The sequence below is a fragment of the Neomonachus schauinslandi genome, chromosome 5 (assembly GCF_002201575.2).
Source record: "Neomonachus schauinslandi chromosome 5, ASM220157v2, whole genome shotgun sequence".
In the NCBI taxonomy this organism is placed as follows: Eukaryota; Metazoa; Chordata; class Mammalia; order Carnivora; family Phocidae; genus Neomonachus; species Neomonachus schauinslandi.
This window is the reverse complement of record NC_058407.1, coordinates 84749791-84767150: the sequence shown is the minus strand read 5'-3', so window position 1 is coordinate 84767150 and position 17360 is coordinate 84749791. Positions and strand designations below refer to the sequence as shown.

The following is a 17360-nucleotide window of genomic DNA, read 5'->3' as shown; positions in this document are numbered from 1 at the left end:
TATGCAAAATTCATGATATGAAATAGCATTAGGACCTTTTCTCCTAATGTGTAGATCAATGTCTTGTTCATCTTGATTTTTTTTTTAAGATCACTCATTTACCTTGAAGTTTTAAGTCATTTATTTTTATAAACTCAGTTGTTGAGCTGAACTTACCAAAGCACAAATTGCTTTGTAGAAAAACTGCATATTCTTAAAATATTTTCATCTTCATCATAGGACAAGCCAATTCTTGCTCCTGAACCTCTTGTCATGGATAACTTGGACTCAATTATGGAGCAGCTAAATACTTGGAATTTTCCAATTTTTGATTTGGTGGAAAAAATAGGAAGAAAATGTGGCCGTATCCTTAGTCAGGTAAGAAATGCATTCATACATAAGACTTTTTTTTTTTTAAGATTTTATTTATTCATTTGAGACAGAGATACAGAAAGACAGAGCATGAGCAGGGAGAGAGGCAGAGGGAGAAGGAGAAGCAGGCTCCCCGCTGAGCCAGGAGCCCTATGTGGGGCTGAATCCCAGGACACTGGGATCATGACCTGAGCCAAAGGCAGATACTTGACAACTGAGCCACCCAGGTGCCCCCATACATATGACTTTAAATGTAGAAAAAAAAAATTCCTTGGTTGGTTAAAGCTGTGTCCATGCTTGACACTGGTGGTAGGCACTGGGTGGAGAAAGGAAATGTTAGTACTCAACATTCTGTAGATTCCGTGGTGGTGGGTTAACAAAAGAAATTGGAACTTGAAGTGCGTGGAATACTGATCAATTAAAATATGTAGTTTTAAAGATAAAGTGGAAGAGAACAGGGATACACAAGCAAGATGGAGAAATACATCTGAAATTTATAGAATTCAGCAAAAGAAAAGCTGATACAAGCCCTCAAAGGAAGAAAGTTGCCTAATTATTAACAGTAATTTATTGTTTGTAATTTTTTCCAATGACTATTTTTTAAAGCTTTTTTGGGGGTGGGGGGTGGCTAGTGGGAGAGGCAGAGAATTTTAGGCAGGCTACACGACCAGCTCAGAGCCTGGAGTGGAGCTCCATCTCATGACCCTGAGATCATGACCTGAGCCAAAATCAAGAGTCAGACACTTAACCAGCTGAGCCACCCAGGCCCCTTTAAAACTTTTGAATATTATGGCGCTTAGGTCTTATCAAAAGTAAGATATTGTGCAGAAATACATTTCCTTCCATTGCTGTGAGAAACATATCAAATAGAATTCTCTGTGTTTTAATGCAGAAAATACCTTTATGTATCACAAGAAATACAGAATATGAACTATTGCTACTTAATAAGACTTTATTTTTTTTCCTTAAGCTAGACTACTTTCAAGGCTTCCCACACTTAAAAGAAAATGTTTCCCTGAGGGAGAAAGAAAGCACAGTAATTAAGATTTTTGAACATATTGTTCTCAATACAAAATTGCTCTACAAATCCAAAAATGGATTTGCTCTATTATCAAACACCTATCAGAATACACACTCAAGGGGGATAATGCAGTAATATTTATCAGCTTATTTAAAAATGTTTCAGGGGTGTTTTCATAGATGGAATAGCACTGTAGAGATGCTAAAGACCACCAAGCTAACATAAGACTTAGGTGAGAATTCAAGACCCAGATTTATTGGAGCCACTAACACTTATCTGGGAAACGCTAGAAGAGAAATGATATGTTATACTGATTTCTACTCCGTGCATCAGCGACAGGCTTTCTTCAGACGTCTCAACAAGTATCTGAATGTGGGGCTTCAAGGTGAGGATTCCTGATCCATGAAGGTTTGAAGGAAGAAGATAGAGGGGCCTTTTCCTCTGTTTCTCAGTTGTACAAACACAAAGTACTAGTCTAGTCTTCAAGAAGGAAAGAATGTCCCTCTGCCTTGAAGGGGCTAGTAGGGAAATTAGATATGGCTCAAAATAATGACAGTTCAACTTACTACCTACAAAAGAAGTTTGCTAAAATGATTGATGGATTATGAAGCTCAAAATAATTACAAAGTCTGTGTAACACGTAGTTGCCTCTGCTAGACTCTCTTCTGACCATGAACACCTCGAGAACTGGGGTGACAGCCCTTGCACTTTTACTAGGAGTTAACAATCCCATTTTTCTTCTTTCTTCTTCTCCTTGGTGCTAAGCAACATCTTTTATGCTAGGTGATCTTATTAAATATTTTTTTAAAAGACTTACTTATTTTAGAGAGGGTGAGTGAGCATGGGGGGGGGCAGGGGCAGAGGGAGCGGGAGAGAGAAACTCAAGCAGAGTCTACGCTGAGCACAGAGCTGGATGTGGGGCTCGATCTCTCAACCTTGAGATTAGAACCTGAGCCACCACAAAGAGTTGGACACTTTAACCGACTGTGCCACCCAGGGCCCCGAGGTGATCTTGAAGACAGGTGTAAGGACAGCTATTTTTATCCAGTCCACCTTAGCCTCATACCTCAGGGCTCCTCCTGCAAGGTTTTGTATCTCACTTTCTGAAGCCCCTTACAGACTGTGTCTCTGAGGGAGTAATTTTACCTGGAAATATTCCTGTAATGGTACCCCAAAAAGTGGTGGCAGAGGGCCGGGAAGCCTTCTTTCTCCTTCACTGCTGAGTGTGGTTCATAGGAAGAGAAAAATTTTACATTGTTTTATTTTTTTATTTTTATTTATTTATTTATTTTTAAAGATTTTATTTATTTGACAGAGAGAGACACAGCGAGAGAGGGAACACAAGCAGGGGGAGTGGGAGAGGGAGAAGCAGGCTTCCCGCTGAGCAGGGAGCCCGATGCGGGGCTCGATCCCAGGACCCTGGGATCATGACCTGAGCCGAAGACAGACACTTAACAACTGAGCCACTCAGGCACCCCAACTTTACATTGCTTTATATCTGATCATATGTCACAGACTCCCCCAAACCCTACAACTTGATCTTCTCAGTAGCTCTGTTGCAGATAGTCTGTTTAATCTCTGCTTTTCAGAAGAGGAAACTGAGGCTTAAAAGAGCATATACCATTCATCTAAAGTCATAGAGTAAATATCAGACCCATGATTTGAATGCAGACATAGCCATATTGGAAATCCATACTTTTGGCCTTCATTTACCTTCGGCTGTTTCTGAGCGCGCCCCCCCCTCCTTCCCCCGCCAAAAAAACACATCCACTGATTCTGTCTTCAAACACTCTGAACAGAGAGCTTGAGCCCGTGGAAAAGTGGTTACTGTTAGCAGTCAGGTTTTAAGCTGACAGGGACAGTGTAGCAAATACCATTCCTCCCTACCTGTCTCCTCTGGAAGTTCTGAGAGCTGGGGCTGGGCTTGTGAAACTTGACCAGCTGTGCCACAGAATGTTTTCTAAGAGTCCTGGATATGAGTACACAACAGAAAGATTAGATATAATGAACAATTAGATTGCAGTAAAATTCACTAATGTGTTTTTCTTCCAGTCACCTTCCAAAAAAGAAATACATGAGCCTTAGTATGTCACTATTTATCTTTCCAACTTACAAAACATTGAACTTTGAGAAAATTAACTTTTATTTGTCTTGCTGAGTAGAACTTTATGGGTTTTCTCTTTGATTTGAGTTTATAAGCACAAAGTCATGATATTTTCACTGTGTGAAAGGCATATTTTTTTCACCTTAGTAAGACTTTGGGACAGCTGAAATGAATTAACTTGAACATTCCGAGAAATCACCTTTTGGCTGAAACTACACAGAAAAAGTCTCACTTCAAAAGATTTTTAAAGAGACATATGTGCAATGGAAATGACTTTTCAGTCTCAATATACTGACTGCCTTTTTGATGATTATCATGTTTATTTTAACAAATTTCAAAGGACATGGTTCAGATTTCAGAATAGTGCTTACTTTTTCCAGTCGCCAATATTTACCTGGTTAATGGTATCTTTATTTGTCAGTTTAAATTATTGGTGGTTGATTTTTAACAGCATGTTGATGAAAATTCTCCTATTTTTAAATCATACTTGAAAATATCCTGTTGTCTTAATTTTTCCATTCATCTTTCATATGTTTAAGAGAATAGTAGGAAACTTTAGCTGTTTGCAATCCTAACAACATTGCTTTTCAGATACTAGTGGTAGGATTTGAAGTAATTTAGAGTACAAAATCTGAAGCCAACAGGCTTGGCTTGAATTCTGGTTCTGATAATGTTGTCAGCCATGTGATCTTGGACAAGTCACTGAAGTAACAAGCATAATTAAATCCATTAGGTATTTATAAACAAGAATTCAAATATAGACCAAAGCAGTAGTAAAGAGGAGATACCCCCCCAAAAAAACTAGCTTGAAATATTACAGAAACCATAAACTTCACTTTCTATTGCCTTTTTTTTTTTTTTGAGAGAGTGAGTGGGAAAAGGGGAGGTGGGGGTGGGGAGTTGTGGAGGAGGGAGAGAGGGAGAGGGAAAGAGAGAATCGTAAGCAGCCTCCATGCCTGGCATGAGCCCAATGTTGGGCTTGGTCTCACAACCCAGAGATCATTACCTGGCCAAAATCAAGAGTCAGATGCTTAACCAACTGCCCCAGGCACCCCTGTTGCATTTTTAAAGAGAAGATGTGGGAATGGTATGTTACACACAAAAAGGGTAAAACTTAAATGTTCTTGCCATTCAGAATGAAGAAAAGCATACAGAAGTTGATGTACATAGTATATAATCTGTTTCCAACCTAGCAGCTTTGGCGATCCTTTTAAAACATAAATCAAATAGGGGCGTCTGGCTGGTGCAGTAGGTTAAGCATCTGACTTTGGCTCAGGTCATGATCCCGAGGTCCAGCGATGGAGCCCTGTGTTGGACTCCATGCTCTGCAGGGCGTCTGCTTCTCCCTCTTCCTCTGACCCTCTCCCCACTCAGGCTCCCTTTCTCTTTCTCTCTCTTTCAAATAAATAAAATCTTAAAAAAAAAAAAGTAAGTCAGATAAAGTCACTTCCCTGCTCTAATCTCTTCAGTGGCTCCCTACCTCACTTAGAGTAAAAGCCTTATAATGATCAGTCTGGCTGTCAAACCCCAAGATTGCACCACCCCCCCCATCCCACTCTGCCATTACTAACTTAAATTCTACTGTCCTCATTCATTCTGTTTTAGCCACACTGGCCTTCTTGCTGTTTCTTAAGTACAGCAGGCATACCTCAGGGCCTTTGCACAGTCCTTTTTCTCTGTATGGAAAACTCTTTTCTCAGATATCCATGTACCTCAGTCTACATCTCCTTCAGTTCTTTGCTCATATGTCACCTGGATATACCTAGTCTAACCACCATACTTTAAAAAAAGCAAATTCTGTAACTTCCCTGTATTCCCAATCTCTCACCCTTGTTTCCTTTTTTCTTTTTCTATATTACTTACTACCTTCTCTCATAGTATATACCTTACTTATTGTATCTGTTATTTACTGCCCTCCCCTGCTAGACTATAAGCTCCCTGAAGGAAGAGGTCTTTGTTTTGTTCACCTGGATATATGCCTCATACACAGAAGAGTATCTGGAACATGGTAGGCACTCAGTAGATGTATGCTGAATGAATAACTCTCCTTTTTAGTTCTGTCAGCCTAAAGAGGTAAACTGAGGCAAGCTCAAAATTGTCAAAAAGATGAGTTTATTCAGGAATAGCAGGGGAACTGCAATTTAGGATGTGCAAACTATAGCAAGCTACAGTGAGTCTTTTGAGGGTTTGGGTAGGCTGTATTTACGGGCAGGGAATGTAAAGAGGGGATAGTTCAGTTAGAGTCTGTTAAAATCAGAAGCAAATGGAGACCAGGTTTGAAATTCTCCAAGCAGACAAAGCTAGTGCAGTCAGTCATACAAACAAAGCTCAAGTCAACTTATTTTGGGAGACCAGCCCAATCTGGATCGTTCCGTGTTCATGCTTCTGGAAACCATAAGTACATCTTCCCAAGGTTGATATGAGGCAACTCCTGATCAACTCCCTATCATTTAAGAAAATTCCAGTGTTATCACTTTTCTAAAAAGTCAGTCATTTACGGGAAATCAGTCTCTTTGTCCTTGAGCTTTGTTTTTCCGAGGACATATGTGTGAGATTTTTTTGTTTTATATCCTTCGGTTTCATTTTAAATTGAAGTTCCATTATCGTTCTCTCTCTATATGTATATATGCCTATGTATACATATAGATATATATGATAAACACTAAGTACATAATTAAAAGAATATTATTGATTTTAAACAGATTTAAAGTCAATAACAAAAGGTAGAAACTTAGCTATGAAACAGCATACCAAAGATGGAGAGGGAAGATTTCAAGACAACTTTAAGAAGAGATGCAGATAATAAAAATGATGAATAATTCTTAAAGTCTCCTGAGTTATAACAACACTGTGCCTTTGTGACATGAAGTAAGACCACTTGAAATGGTGCCACACTCCCTTCTGCCATGTGAATAACCATTCCTCTCCCCAGTACCTTCTTCTGTGCCTTTATCAGTTTTTTCTCCATCATTTGCATGTCAGATATGCCGATTACGTGCATAGGTATTCACTGGATTTGGGTTGTTAGAGCTTTGAATGCAATTGGAAGGAGAATAGATATTTGGAGGAGAAAGACGAGCAAGGAAAAAAATTTAGATGTTGTTATTTATACTGCATTAGAATAAATCGGTTTTCTCTATATATTTAGTCAAAGTAACCGTTTTTCTCTCTCTCATAATTCTTTCCCCTTATCCTTCACTAAGTTAACAATTCTCTGAATCCTTTATCCTCTGGGAAGCTTTTTTTTTTTTTAAATAAAAATTAGTCCAAATTAAAGCTTTACCTCATTTATTAGTGCTTGTAGTATTCACTATACAATGAACTATTTGATAAGTAGGATTCTCTAGTAGATGATAGCACATACAGTTGAGTACCTTGATATGTTTCTGTAGTGTATACTGTTGTTTGGGTTGGTTGGTTTTCTTGGTTGAATGTCCACACCTTTAAAAACAGATCAAATACCCCTTGTGGTCAGGGGCTACAGGGGCTAGACCCATAGAGTTCTTCAATACTTACTTGACTTACTGTTCCCAATAAGTGTCTCTACTGGCCAGGAGTTACTTGTTTTAATTTTTTTTTTCTTTTTGTGTCTAATACACACCCAGGGATGTTTTGTAAAACTTTGTCTTTCTCTTTATAGGTATCATACAGACTTTTTGAAGACATGGGCCTCTTTGAAGCTTTCAAAATTCCAGTTAGGGAATTTATGAATTATTTTCATGCTTTGGAGATTGGATACAGGGAAATTCCTTGTAAGTATGAGTTAAAAATAATACTTTTCAAATCCACTGAATTTGCTCTGGATAATGGGATATTGAATCATTGGTGACTAGCAGAGAACTACACATGGTAAACCTGGAGATTACAGCCTGTTTCAGAGTCCTGGTCCCTTCACTTCTCAGCTGTTGCCTCTGCATGCCTCATTTCTTAATCTGTAAAATGGGGATCATAATGTCTTTGAGGATTGTAATAGCTTTGTAGGATTGTTAGGAAGATAAAATGAGGTAATAAATCTAAAAGGGTTATAATAGTGCCTTCACATAGTAAGCCAGTTTAAGTGTGTGCTCCATAAATAATTAAATGTTAAATTTATTGCTTAGTTTATAATACACTGCTTTTATTGGGTGAGTTCAACTTTTGTTCTCGCATCTGGAGAGTTAAATCATGAACTCTTGAAGTTTTTTTCAGTATAAGAAAGACCTCGCTGGGGGTGGAGGGACAGGAGGGTGATGGTCTAATTAATAAAATAGAAAAAAAGAGACACCTAAAAGTTTGTGAAGAAATTATTAGAAACATTTGAAAAATCAGGTAAATGTGAAGACCAAAGGAAGGGACACAACCAAGTGTTCAAGTTTATGAACTTAAAATATTGTGAAAGTAATTTTGTCATTCATAATAATGCAAAATTGGAACAGAGAGGAGATGTTAAATTTTCAATTTGGAGCATTTCCAGTATCATCTGAACATGTGAGTAGAATCAGCCTACATGCCACAAAATACATGGAACTGAAGAAAATGTCCAAAAACCCAGTCAGGGAAGTTGTGAAAATATGTAGAAATCATGTGGTACTTTTAGAAAATAAATGCATAGCAAGAGTAGACATCATACATTGGTTGAAGCATGCCTTAGAAATGCGTCGTTCAAATCATGTTTTAACTTAAGTTTTAAAATTGCTTTTATACACCTTAGACTTCAGAACCCCATGACTTTTCCTAGTTGCAAACAACTGAAGCTAAATAAATATTCTACGGAGACAGATAAAGTACAGGTATTTCCAGAAAGGGATAGTACATTAAACTAGTGATCCGTTATTAACATATTGTTTTTCAAAATGCCAACCACATGCTACATTGGAATGAAAATACACAGCTGATGGTGTGTGATAGGAGAAGATAATGAAGAATTGGATCTACAAATGAGATTTGTTGGAGAATATGGGACCAAAATGCAGACAAGACAGTGGGTATAGAGGAGAGAGGAGCTTAAGAGCCCTGGGCCCCTTGGGAAAGTCTGGCTGGTAGGGCCATGGAAATAGAGAGAGAGAGAGACAAAAAAGGGATAGTTTGAAAGAATCTCAAGATAAGCCTTGCTTTCTTAATACCATTTTCCCAGGGCACACCCTGGTTGGATGCCAGTGATTGACATAAGTGTTACTGATTTTTCAACAGCTAGTCATCAGATTAATTTACAAATTGTTATATTTCCAAGTGTATTCTAGTGACCTAATCTGCTATAGCCAAGTCCATTAAGTACCAATTGATATAACTACTAACTTTTCTCTAAGCAGTATGTCATAAAATCATAGGGAAAGTTGATCAATATTTAAGCATAAAAAGAAGTTTCCAGATTCTAAATTTTATTATTCATTTTTATATTTTCTTATTTTACAACTGAATAGATGTTTCTTTTTTCTGAAATAGTGGCTTCTTCATTCCATGTGAAAAGAATTTGTTATAATAAACCTGGTTGTTCTATTAGGAACCCCAAACATTTTCCGTAAAGGGAATTCATTTACATCTCACAGAGAAGTTTTAGCTTGACTGGTGATCCCTTTTAAATAGTAATTCCTTGCATGTGGTAGTGTTGTAAATTTAGACTAATATAGATATTTATTAAAAGCTTTCCTTATCATTAATTTTAATTACCATACACAAAAATTTGTTATATGTCTCCTTACTTTAATATCTACTCCTAGAGGGTTATATTTCTCATCGCTCTATCTAAATAAACCCATACCTAAATGAAAAAGCCTGAGAGTAACTAAAATGGGATTAGATTAATGTTACTATGACGATGACCTACAATACTAGAAACTAAATTTTATTATACTTCTAAGCACACTTTTAACAATTTTTAAGAGATGAAGACTTTTAAATTTGTACCCAGAGCCCTTACTAAAATTTGAGAAATCTAGATTTAAAAATAGACACAGGTAGGTAGTTAGATATTTCATGGAGTAGCAGTGGACAAGGTATAAATATAGGCAACTCACTGATAGAAATATGATACCGAATATATATTTGTTCAGTAAAGGTAAGGATAGGGGCACCTGGGTGGCTCAGTTGGTTGAGCGACTGCCTTCGGCTCAGGTCATGATCCCGGAGTCCTGGGATCGAGTTCCACATTGGGCTGCCTGCTCAGCAGGGAGTCTGCTTCTCCCTCTGCCCCTCCCCCCTCTCATGTGCTCTCTCTCTCTCTCCCTCTCTCTCAAATAAATAAATAAATAATCTTTTTTTTTTTAAAGATTTTATTTATTTATTTGACAGAGAGAAACACAGCGAGAGAGGGAACACAAGCAGGGGGAGTGGGAGAGGGAGAAGCAGGCTCCCCGCTGAGCAGAGAGCCCGATGTGGGGCTCGATCCCAGGACCCTGGGATCATGACCTGAGCCGAAGGCAGACGCTTAACGACTGAGCCACCCAGGCGCCCCTAAATAAAAAATCTTTAAAAAATAAATAAAGATAAGGATAAATTAAGATATAGTTGATACTCAGTTGCACAGAGAAATAAATAATGTTCATTATTGTTCACAGTCCCTTTCAACTGGGCATATTGGCAAGTAAAGAAGATAAATCATCAGGTCCTATTCATTCATGAATTCAAAGTTAGTTTTGAGGGTGCTTTTTCTGTGTTCAGAGATTTTCATCTCTAAAATATATTCTTCCTGACACCTCCTCTCATTCTTGTTATTGAAGTTGGAGAAATGGGTAGAATGGCAGCAATGAGAATAATCTTGCTCAATCTGTATGTCATGTGCCCACCAGTTTTAAAGCTAGATACTGAGGTGGCATGGGACAAGCTAGAAAGGCAGAATTATGACAGTATTTGCTATAATCCAAAGGGAAAAAATGTTTAAATTGTCACTTCTCTTCTTTAACACCTTCCCAAAGGAGCCTAGGTGGAATTTTCAATTGAAAATCTATAGGTCTAAAACTCTATGCATTTTACATATAACTCCAACCCTCCGTGCCAGCTCACTTCAACTTGGTGCTTGAGGGATAAGGAGAAAGTTGAGAAAACAAGTGTGTCAAGACAGAAGAGGGAGCTGGGCAGACTGTGGGAATGAGATAGTGCATGTTGTGTTTGGTGTGTGCATACGTGTTTCCGTGTTGTCAGGGAGGCAGAGGGGCTTGCTGGATGGGCAAGGGAACTATCAAGAGAGTCAGGGGTTTGTCCAAAATGCAGCGGTGGAAGAAGAGGGATGATAATAAGAAGAGCTCTGATACCATTCCTTCTCCCTCTCAGTTGCCTACCATGGCTGTAAGAAGAGGAATTTTTAAGCATGTTTATGTGTCCTACAGAAACCTACAGAATCCCCTGTGTTGATCTAGCGAGCTTATTTCCTGGGTGCCTTTGCTCCTGAGTGGGTCTCCAGAAAGTTAATGGTGAGAACAACAGCAGTTCCAGCACTTGGTACAATACTTGCCCATAGTACATGCTAAGTAAATATTTGTGTAATAAACATGTTATTGACTGCTTATTAGGTGGATGATTTTCCATCCTGCTTGAATGACAGTGACAGTGTTTTTTTTCTGGATCTACACATGCATAACTGGAGATTTTTTTTTTAAGGAATTAGGTTTGGTTAGCTATTATTTAAGTATTTTTGAACCCATACTCAAAAGCAAAAGGGCTACTTTTTTTTTTCATATACCTTCTTTTCCTAATTTTTTTAATCAAGATTATACTAGCCTCATAAAATGAGTTGGGTAGCTTCCCTCCTTTTTATATTTTCAGGACTAGATTATTTAAATAAGATTATTTGTTTATTGAAAGCTTACAAAAATTACCTATAAAGCCTTCTGGCCCTTGGCCTTAGGGTGGGGAATAGGACAAAGAGCAGTAAGCTCCAGAGCTGCAAGTTTGTCTATACTTGATGTTGTCTGTCACTCCACACAGGCTCCACCAGCACCCTGATACTGCCCCATCCACGCTTGCAATGCTGGGCACATGCACAGGGTTCTGTGACTTGCAAGAGTAATGATAATTACTTGCCCACAGTGATTTTCCCAGCTTGCAGCAAAGGAGAAGAAAAGACCTCAACTCAGAAGCGCTCTCCCAGCCTATCCCCTAACAGTGGCAGCAGGGCATTTTCTTCTCTACCAGGTCATCACTGCCTTCTCCCTCCCCCAAGAGTTTAGCATATCTTTTATTTTAGCTCTTCAATTCTTAACAAATCCAGCATTGATTTTGGAAGAAAACTAGTGATCTGTGCTAACTCACCATCTAGTTCCAATAGCAATCATGTATTTTTTTTTAAGATTTTATTTATTTATTTGAGAGAGAGAGAGAGAGCACTCACAGCATGAAAGGGAGGGAGGGGCAGAGGGAGAGGGAGAAGCAGGGTCCCCGCTGAGCAGGGACCCCCTACACGGAGCTGGATCCCAGGACTCCAGGATCATGACCTGAGCCGAAAGGCAGATGCTTAACCGACTGAGCCACCCAGGCGCCCCAGCAATCATGCATTTTATGTGAATTATATTTACATTAATTGCAAGCTTACTATGTGTCAGGAACTTAAAAATATGTTTTCTTCTGTAATTCTCACAATTGTACTGTGAAATAAGTCACTATTATTTAATATGTCTATATTTTTAAGACTAGGAGATGAGACGTAGAGTTGTGAGCAACTCATTCAAGCTTGCACAGGTAATAAATACCAGAACAGAGACAAATTCAGATCTCTCCTAAATCCAGACACTTTTAGCGTGACCAGTTTCGTACATGGCACAGGTTATAGATCTAAAATGTTTGGTCTTAGATGACTTGAGATAGTCTATACACAGAGATATAGACTCCAATTTCAATGAAATTGTTCTTCGGATGGCTAGATAATATCAGTATTCCCCTCCGACAATGACAGAGGGCACAGGGTTTCCTCTTTCCTCCTTTGGAACCTTGGATGTCTGTTCTGAACACATCCTCTCAAGTCCTTACAAGGCCCCTCTACTGAAATGCTGGGTGTTTACATAAGATTTAGCTACATGTCATCACTTAAAGACTGACTCTTAAGAGTTGCCAGGAATGTAGGGAAATAGGCACCATGTACCCACATTCCCCGTGTGTGCCACCAACACCAAAAATGTTAGTTTTTTCTGGGGCATCTTGGTGGCTCAGTCGGTTAAGTGTCTGCCTTCTGCTCAGGCCATGATCCTGGGGTCCTGGGATCCAGTCCCACGTCGGGCTCCCTGCTCAGCGGGGAACCTGCTTCTCCCTCTCCCTCTGCCCCTCCCCCAACTCAGGCTCCTGTGAGTGCCGTCTCTCTCTCTCTCAAATAAATAAATAAAATCTTTAAAAGAAAAAAATTTTTTTCTTTCTTCCCTGACCAGGGACCAGATGATGTCTCCTGTTCCCATTACCATTCTTATTGTTCTTTTCTGTTTTCTCTTTATCTGTTGAGTATTATTCAGAGATGTGATCTACTATACTGGAAGAGACTGTATTATGGTTGGTCATTGGAAATAGAATATGTAAAGTTAGCATACTTAAGATAGTGTATAGCAATCAATGAAAGGGCCAGTAAACAAGAGAAAAACTTGGAAGAATTGCACCAGAAAAAAAGCTGAGCCAGGAACACATCAGGCCTTTGGTCATGGTTCAGCAGAAGCCGAACTGCACATATAGAATAGACCCCCTTCCCATGATAGTGACATTGTAGCTAGAGGATTTGGTTTTCCCATAGATTTTGCTCTTCTAAATGACTCAAATCCCTATGTTAATGTGCAAGGAAGTTTTTATTTTTCTCTTCAGGTATTTCCTAGAGCTGTATTCCCAAATTAGAATTTTTAGATCAGAGAACATCATTAATTGTGGTTTTCAATTTTGCTTTATGAATTTAACCTACATATAGAAGATATATTATTAATTTTTACCAGTGTTTTAAGTTTGATGTAAAAGAATACTACTTTGTTTTATTCACAGACTATATTTGCATGCTATTTATCAGAGATGAAATATTAGGTGGTATAGATCATTGGTCTGACCCAGTTGAAGTATGTCATGGATCTTTCATTCTGGTCCTCTGCATAATCTTATACAGGAGCATGGAAATAAGTATAAGGGTAAACAGTGCAGTGATTGCACATAGTGAGCTTTCTATAGATGTTAGGTTTCTGGTAGACTCTGGACACAGATTTGTCCACTTCAGACATCTGCATGCATAACAAATGTTGTGTGTGCTTTTTTTTTTTCCTTGTTACTCTGGATATTATGGAGTCATGGAAGAGTAATCAAAGAGTATTTGTCCTAGAATGTTTGGCTGCCTTTCACTGGGGTATTAAAATGCTAAGACTAAACTGTTTACCCAGTAGATGGCACTCTTAGTCCTTGGACCCCAAAGTTCACAAATGAATGTTTCCTTTGCATTGGTTACAGATCATAACAGAATCCACGCCACTGATGTGTTACACGCTGTGTGGTACCTTACTACGCAACCGATTCCGGGCCACTCAACTGTGATTAATGATCACGGATCCGCAAGTGATTCAGGTACGTATTAAGTGCATCTATGCTCCCTTGTTAACTATGGGGCGGGGGGGGGGAAGCATTTCTTTAAAAAAGGAGGTCAAGAAAATAGTATCAGTTTAATACTTTTCAAAAATTTCTATATGTTCATTTTCTCTTCTCAGATTCTGACAGTGGATTTACACATGGACATATGGGATATGTCTTCTCAAAAATGTATAATGTGCCTGATGATAAATACGGATGTCTATCTGGAAATATCCCTGCCTTAGAGTTAATGGCATTGTATGTGGCTGCAGCCATGCATGATTATGATCACCCAGGAAGGACTAACGCTTTCTTGGTGGCAACTAGTGCTCCTCAGGTAAATCTTTCAATTTTGATTCGAAGAAATAATTCGATTTAGAGATTTTTTCCAAAAGAAATTAATTTTATAAATTTTGATTTATAATAGGGACCAAATGAATATGAGCCAAACTATATTTAGCCCTAGGATATTTGTAGAGACCAAGCAAATTTTGAAAAGATATCATGTTTGTTCCAAGATATTAATGGCAGGCATGCAACTTTATTAACCTTGGGAAACCCTTCTCAGTTTTCTTCTTAAGAAGAAAAACTAGTTGAATCTGTAGTAATGAACCTTCTCAACAAAGAAAATCCAACCTATACAAAAGTCCCTTCTTGAAAAGATTAGAGAACCAGATCTTTCTTGGACTTTTAATTATGTAAGTCTTCTTGGTTCATAAAACCCATTCCTTTGAAATACATTTATTATAACAACCGTTATTCCTATGACATTTCTATTGGTTAGTAGGATTTAAACATCAATTTATTTCATTCATTTGAGGGAATTTTTTTTTTTTACTTGAACATAGTATTCCAAAAACAATAACTTTAAAGAAGTCCATTTTCTTATATACTTAAATTTAGGTTAAAAATTACTCACTGAGTATCTTAGCATCTCCATCTATGTAATTAAACTCAGTAAGTTTCTCTTTGATTTAATTAGCTGGATCTAATGAATCATTGAACACTACATCAAAAACTAATGATTTACTATATGCTGGCTAATTGAACATAATAAAAAAATAAACAAAAAACAAAAAATAATTAGCTGGATCTATGTTAGTAAGTATTCTGAGATCCTGTTTTTTCTTTCTAGAGGATCTAGAAGCCAATCTGCTCTCATACTTATTTTGTTTGTTTGTTTGCTTTTTGTCTTTTACCCAACTCCCATCCATTTCCACCTGTCTTAAAGACTAGACTAGAATTTTCCTCTAATCTATATACAATAAAAATATCCTGATATATTTTTCCCCTCACTACTTAAACTTATTTCAACGTGTCCTTCATACACCAGAATTATTTTTCCTAAAGATGGGCAAATCTTTTTGCCAGCACCATTTATCATTCATATTTTCCTAGACATGTATGCATTTTTACTTAGTATAATTTAAATTTTCATGTAGTTTGTCTTTCCTTTTTATCCTTATGCCTTTTTTTTCCTGTGTTGTCTATCTACCACTCTAGTCTTCAAGCAAGGTTTAGGTAACTTCCTCTTCTTTTGTAGTGTCCCTCAGCATTATTAGAGAATTCCAAGCAAGTAGATATTTATTATATACACCTTTAGTTACTAGTTGGAGGGTGATATCTTCTGTGGCTGCTTGTGGGATGAGAATGTTTTAAATTATAAGCCTCTCAGGGAGTCCATTCCTATTTATTAGTTATATGTGCTTAAGAAAAGGTAATTCTTGGGACACCTGGGTGGCTCAGTCGGTTAAGCGTCTGTCTGCCTTTGGCTCAGGTCATGGTCTCAGGGTCCTGGGATCCAGCCCCGCATCGGGCTCCCTGCTCAGCAGGACGCCTGCTTCTCCCTCTCCCACTCCTGCTGCTTGTGTTCCCTCTCTCGCTGTGTCTCTCTCTGTCAAATAAATAAATAACATCTTAAAAAAAAAAAGAAAAGGTAATTCTTATTCTAAATGCAGAAAGTAACTGACTTACCTCTTAGGAATTTTAGTATATTTGGATTGTTTTTTAAGATTTTATTTATTTATTTGAGAGAGGGAGTGAGAGAGAGAGAGAGAGAGAGCACAAGCAGGGAGGGAGGGAGAGGGAGAAGCAGGGAGCCCGACGTGGGGCTCGATCCCAGGATCCTGAGATCATGACCTGAGCTGAAGGCAGACGCTCAACTGACTGAGCCACCCAGATGCCCCTATTTGGATTTTTTGAAATAATTAAATTTCTGTGCAAAGAAATCTGATAAAAGCTAACTCTAAGCCCCTCATTTGCAAGAGTTTAGAATAAAGTTTCAAGGAAATGAACTTCATCTTACAAAAAAAGGAAATTTCAACCAAGGAAAGTAATCAATAGTCTATGTAATTACAATATGGAATTCTTTTTATTTTTTTTTAAAGATTTTATTTATTTATTTGACAGAGACACAGCGAGAGAGGGAATACAAGCAGGGGGAATGGGAGAGGGAGAAGCAGGCTTCCCGCGGAGCAGGGACCCCGATGCGGGGCTCGATCCCAGGACCCTGAGATCATGACCTGAGCTGAAGGCAGACACTTAACGACTGAGCCACCCAGGCGCCTACAATATGGAATTCTTAATAACCAGCAGTCACGAGATTACATTTCTGTGTTCCGTGAAAAAAAGAGGATCCTGAAGGCTCTGCCTATTCTTGTGTATTTTTTATGATTTTTTTTAATTTTAAAAGTTGAATCTTTCAGTCTTTGCCTTATTTGCCTAGGCGGTGCTCTATAATGATCGTTCAGTTTTGGAGAATCATCATGCAGCTGCTGCATGGAATCTTTTCATGTCCCGGCCAGAGTACAACTTCTTAGTTAACCTTGACCATGTGGAATTTAAGCATTTTCGTTTCCTTGTCATTGAAGCAATTTTGGCCACTGACCTGAAGAAACACTTTGATTTCGTAGCCAGATTTAATGCCAAGGTAACTAGATTTGTACCAGTCTTCATTTTATGACCATATTGAAAGATGTCATGGAATCAAAGTGTGGAACAAAACTTACTGCTCTCACCTCTAATACGTCAACTGTGAAAATGAAATGCAATAAAATGTTTAACCAGAAGCAGATATATGGCATTGCTCCCAGTCTAGAAATCTGAGAAGTTGAGGTGCTGTCTACCTATATATTATTCTTTGTGCTGCAAAGAAAGAAAATTCTCACTGTCATTGGGTTTTTTTGTTTGATTTAATTTGCTCTCATCTCTGTGGTATACTAACATAAATTGTCTGGAAGTAGAAAAGGTCAAAACCCTGAAACAAAATTTCATACATCAAACATAAATACCCAAATGTTAACTTAAGAAAATTTCTTACCATTTGTAGTTATATTTATTTACTGGTCATTGGTAATATATGCTAAATTTAAATAGCATTTATTTTCAGTTCCA

At 38.1% G+C, this 17360-nt stretch overlaps 1 protein-coding gene across 2 annotated transcripts in view; it reads left to right on the top strand.

Annotated features, from left to right (window-relative positions):
- Window positions 1-17360, top strand: part of PDE3A (phosphodiesterase 3A) — a 320223-nt gene that overhangs the window by 291755 nt on the left and 11108 nt on the right. For both annotated transcript variants that reach the window (XM_044914914.1, XM_021690608.1), the window contains 5 exons: window positions 220-357; window positions 7117-7228; window positions 13851-13964; window positions 14105-14304; window positions 16693-16896. In XM_044914914.1, coding sequence (XP_044770849.1) covers window positions 220-357; window positions 7117-7228; window positions 13851-13964; window positions 14105-14304; window positions 16693-16896 — 768 coding nt within the window. The remainder of the gene's footprint in view (window positions 1-219; window positions 358-7116; window positions 7229-13850; window positions 13965-14104; window positions 14305-16692; window positions 16897-17360) is intronic.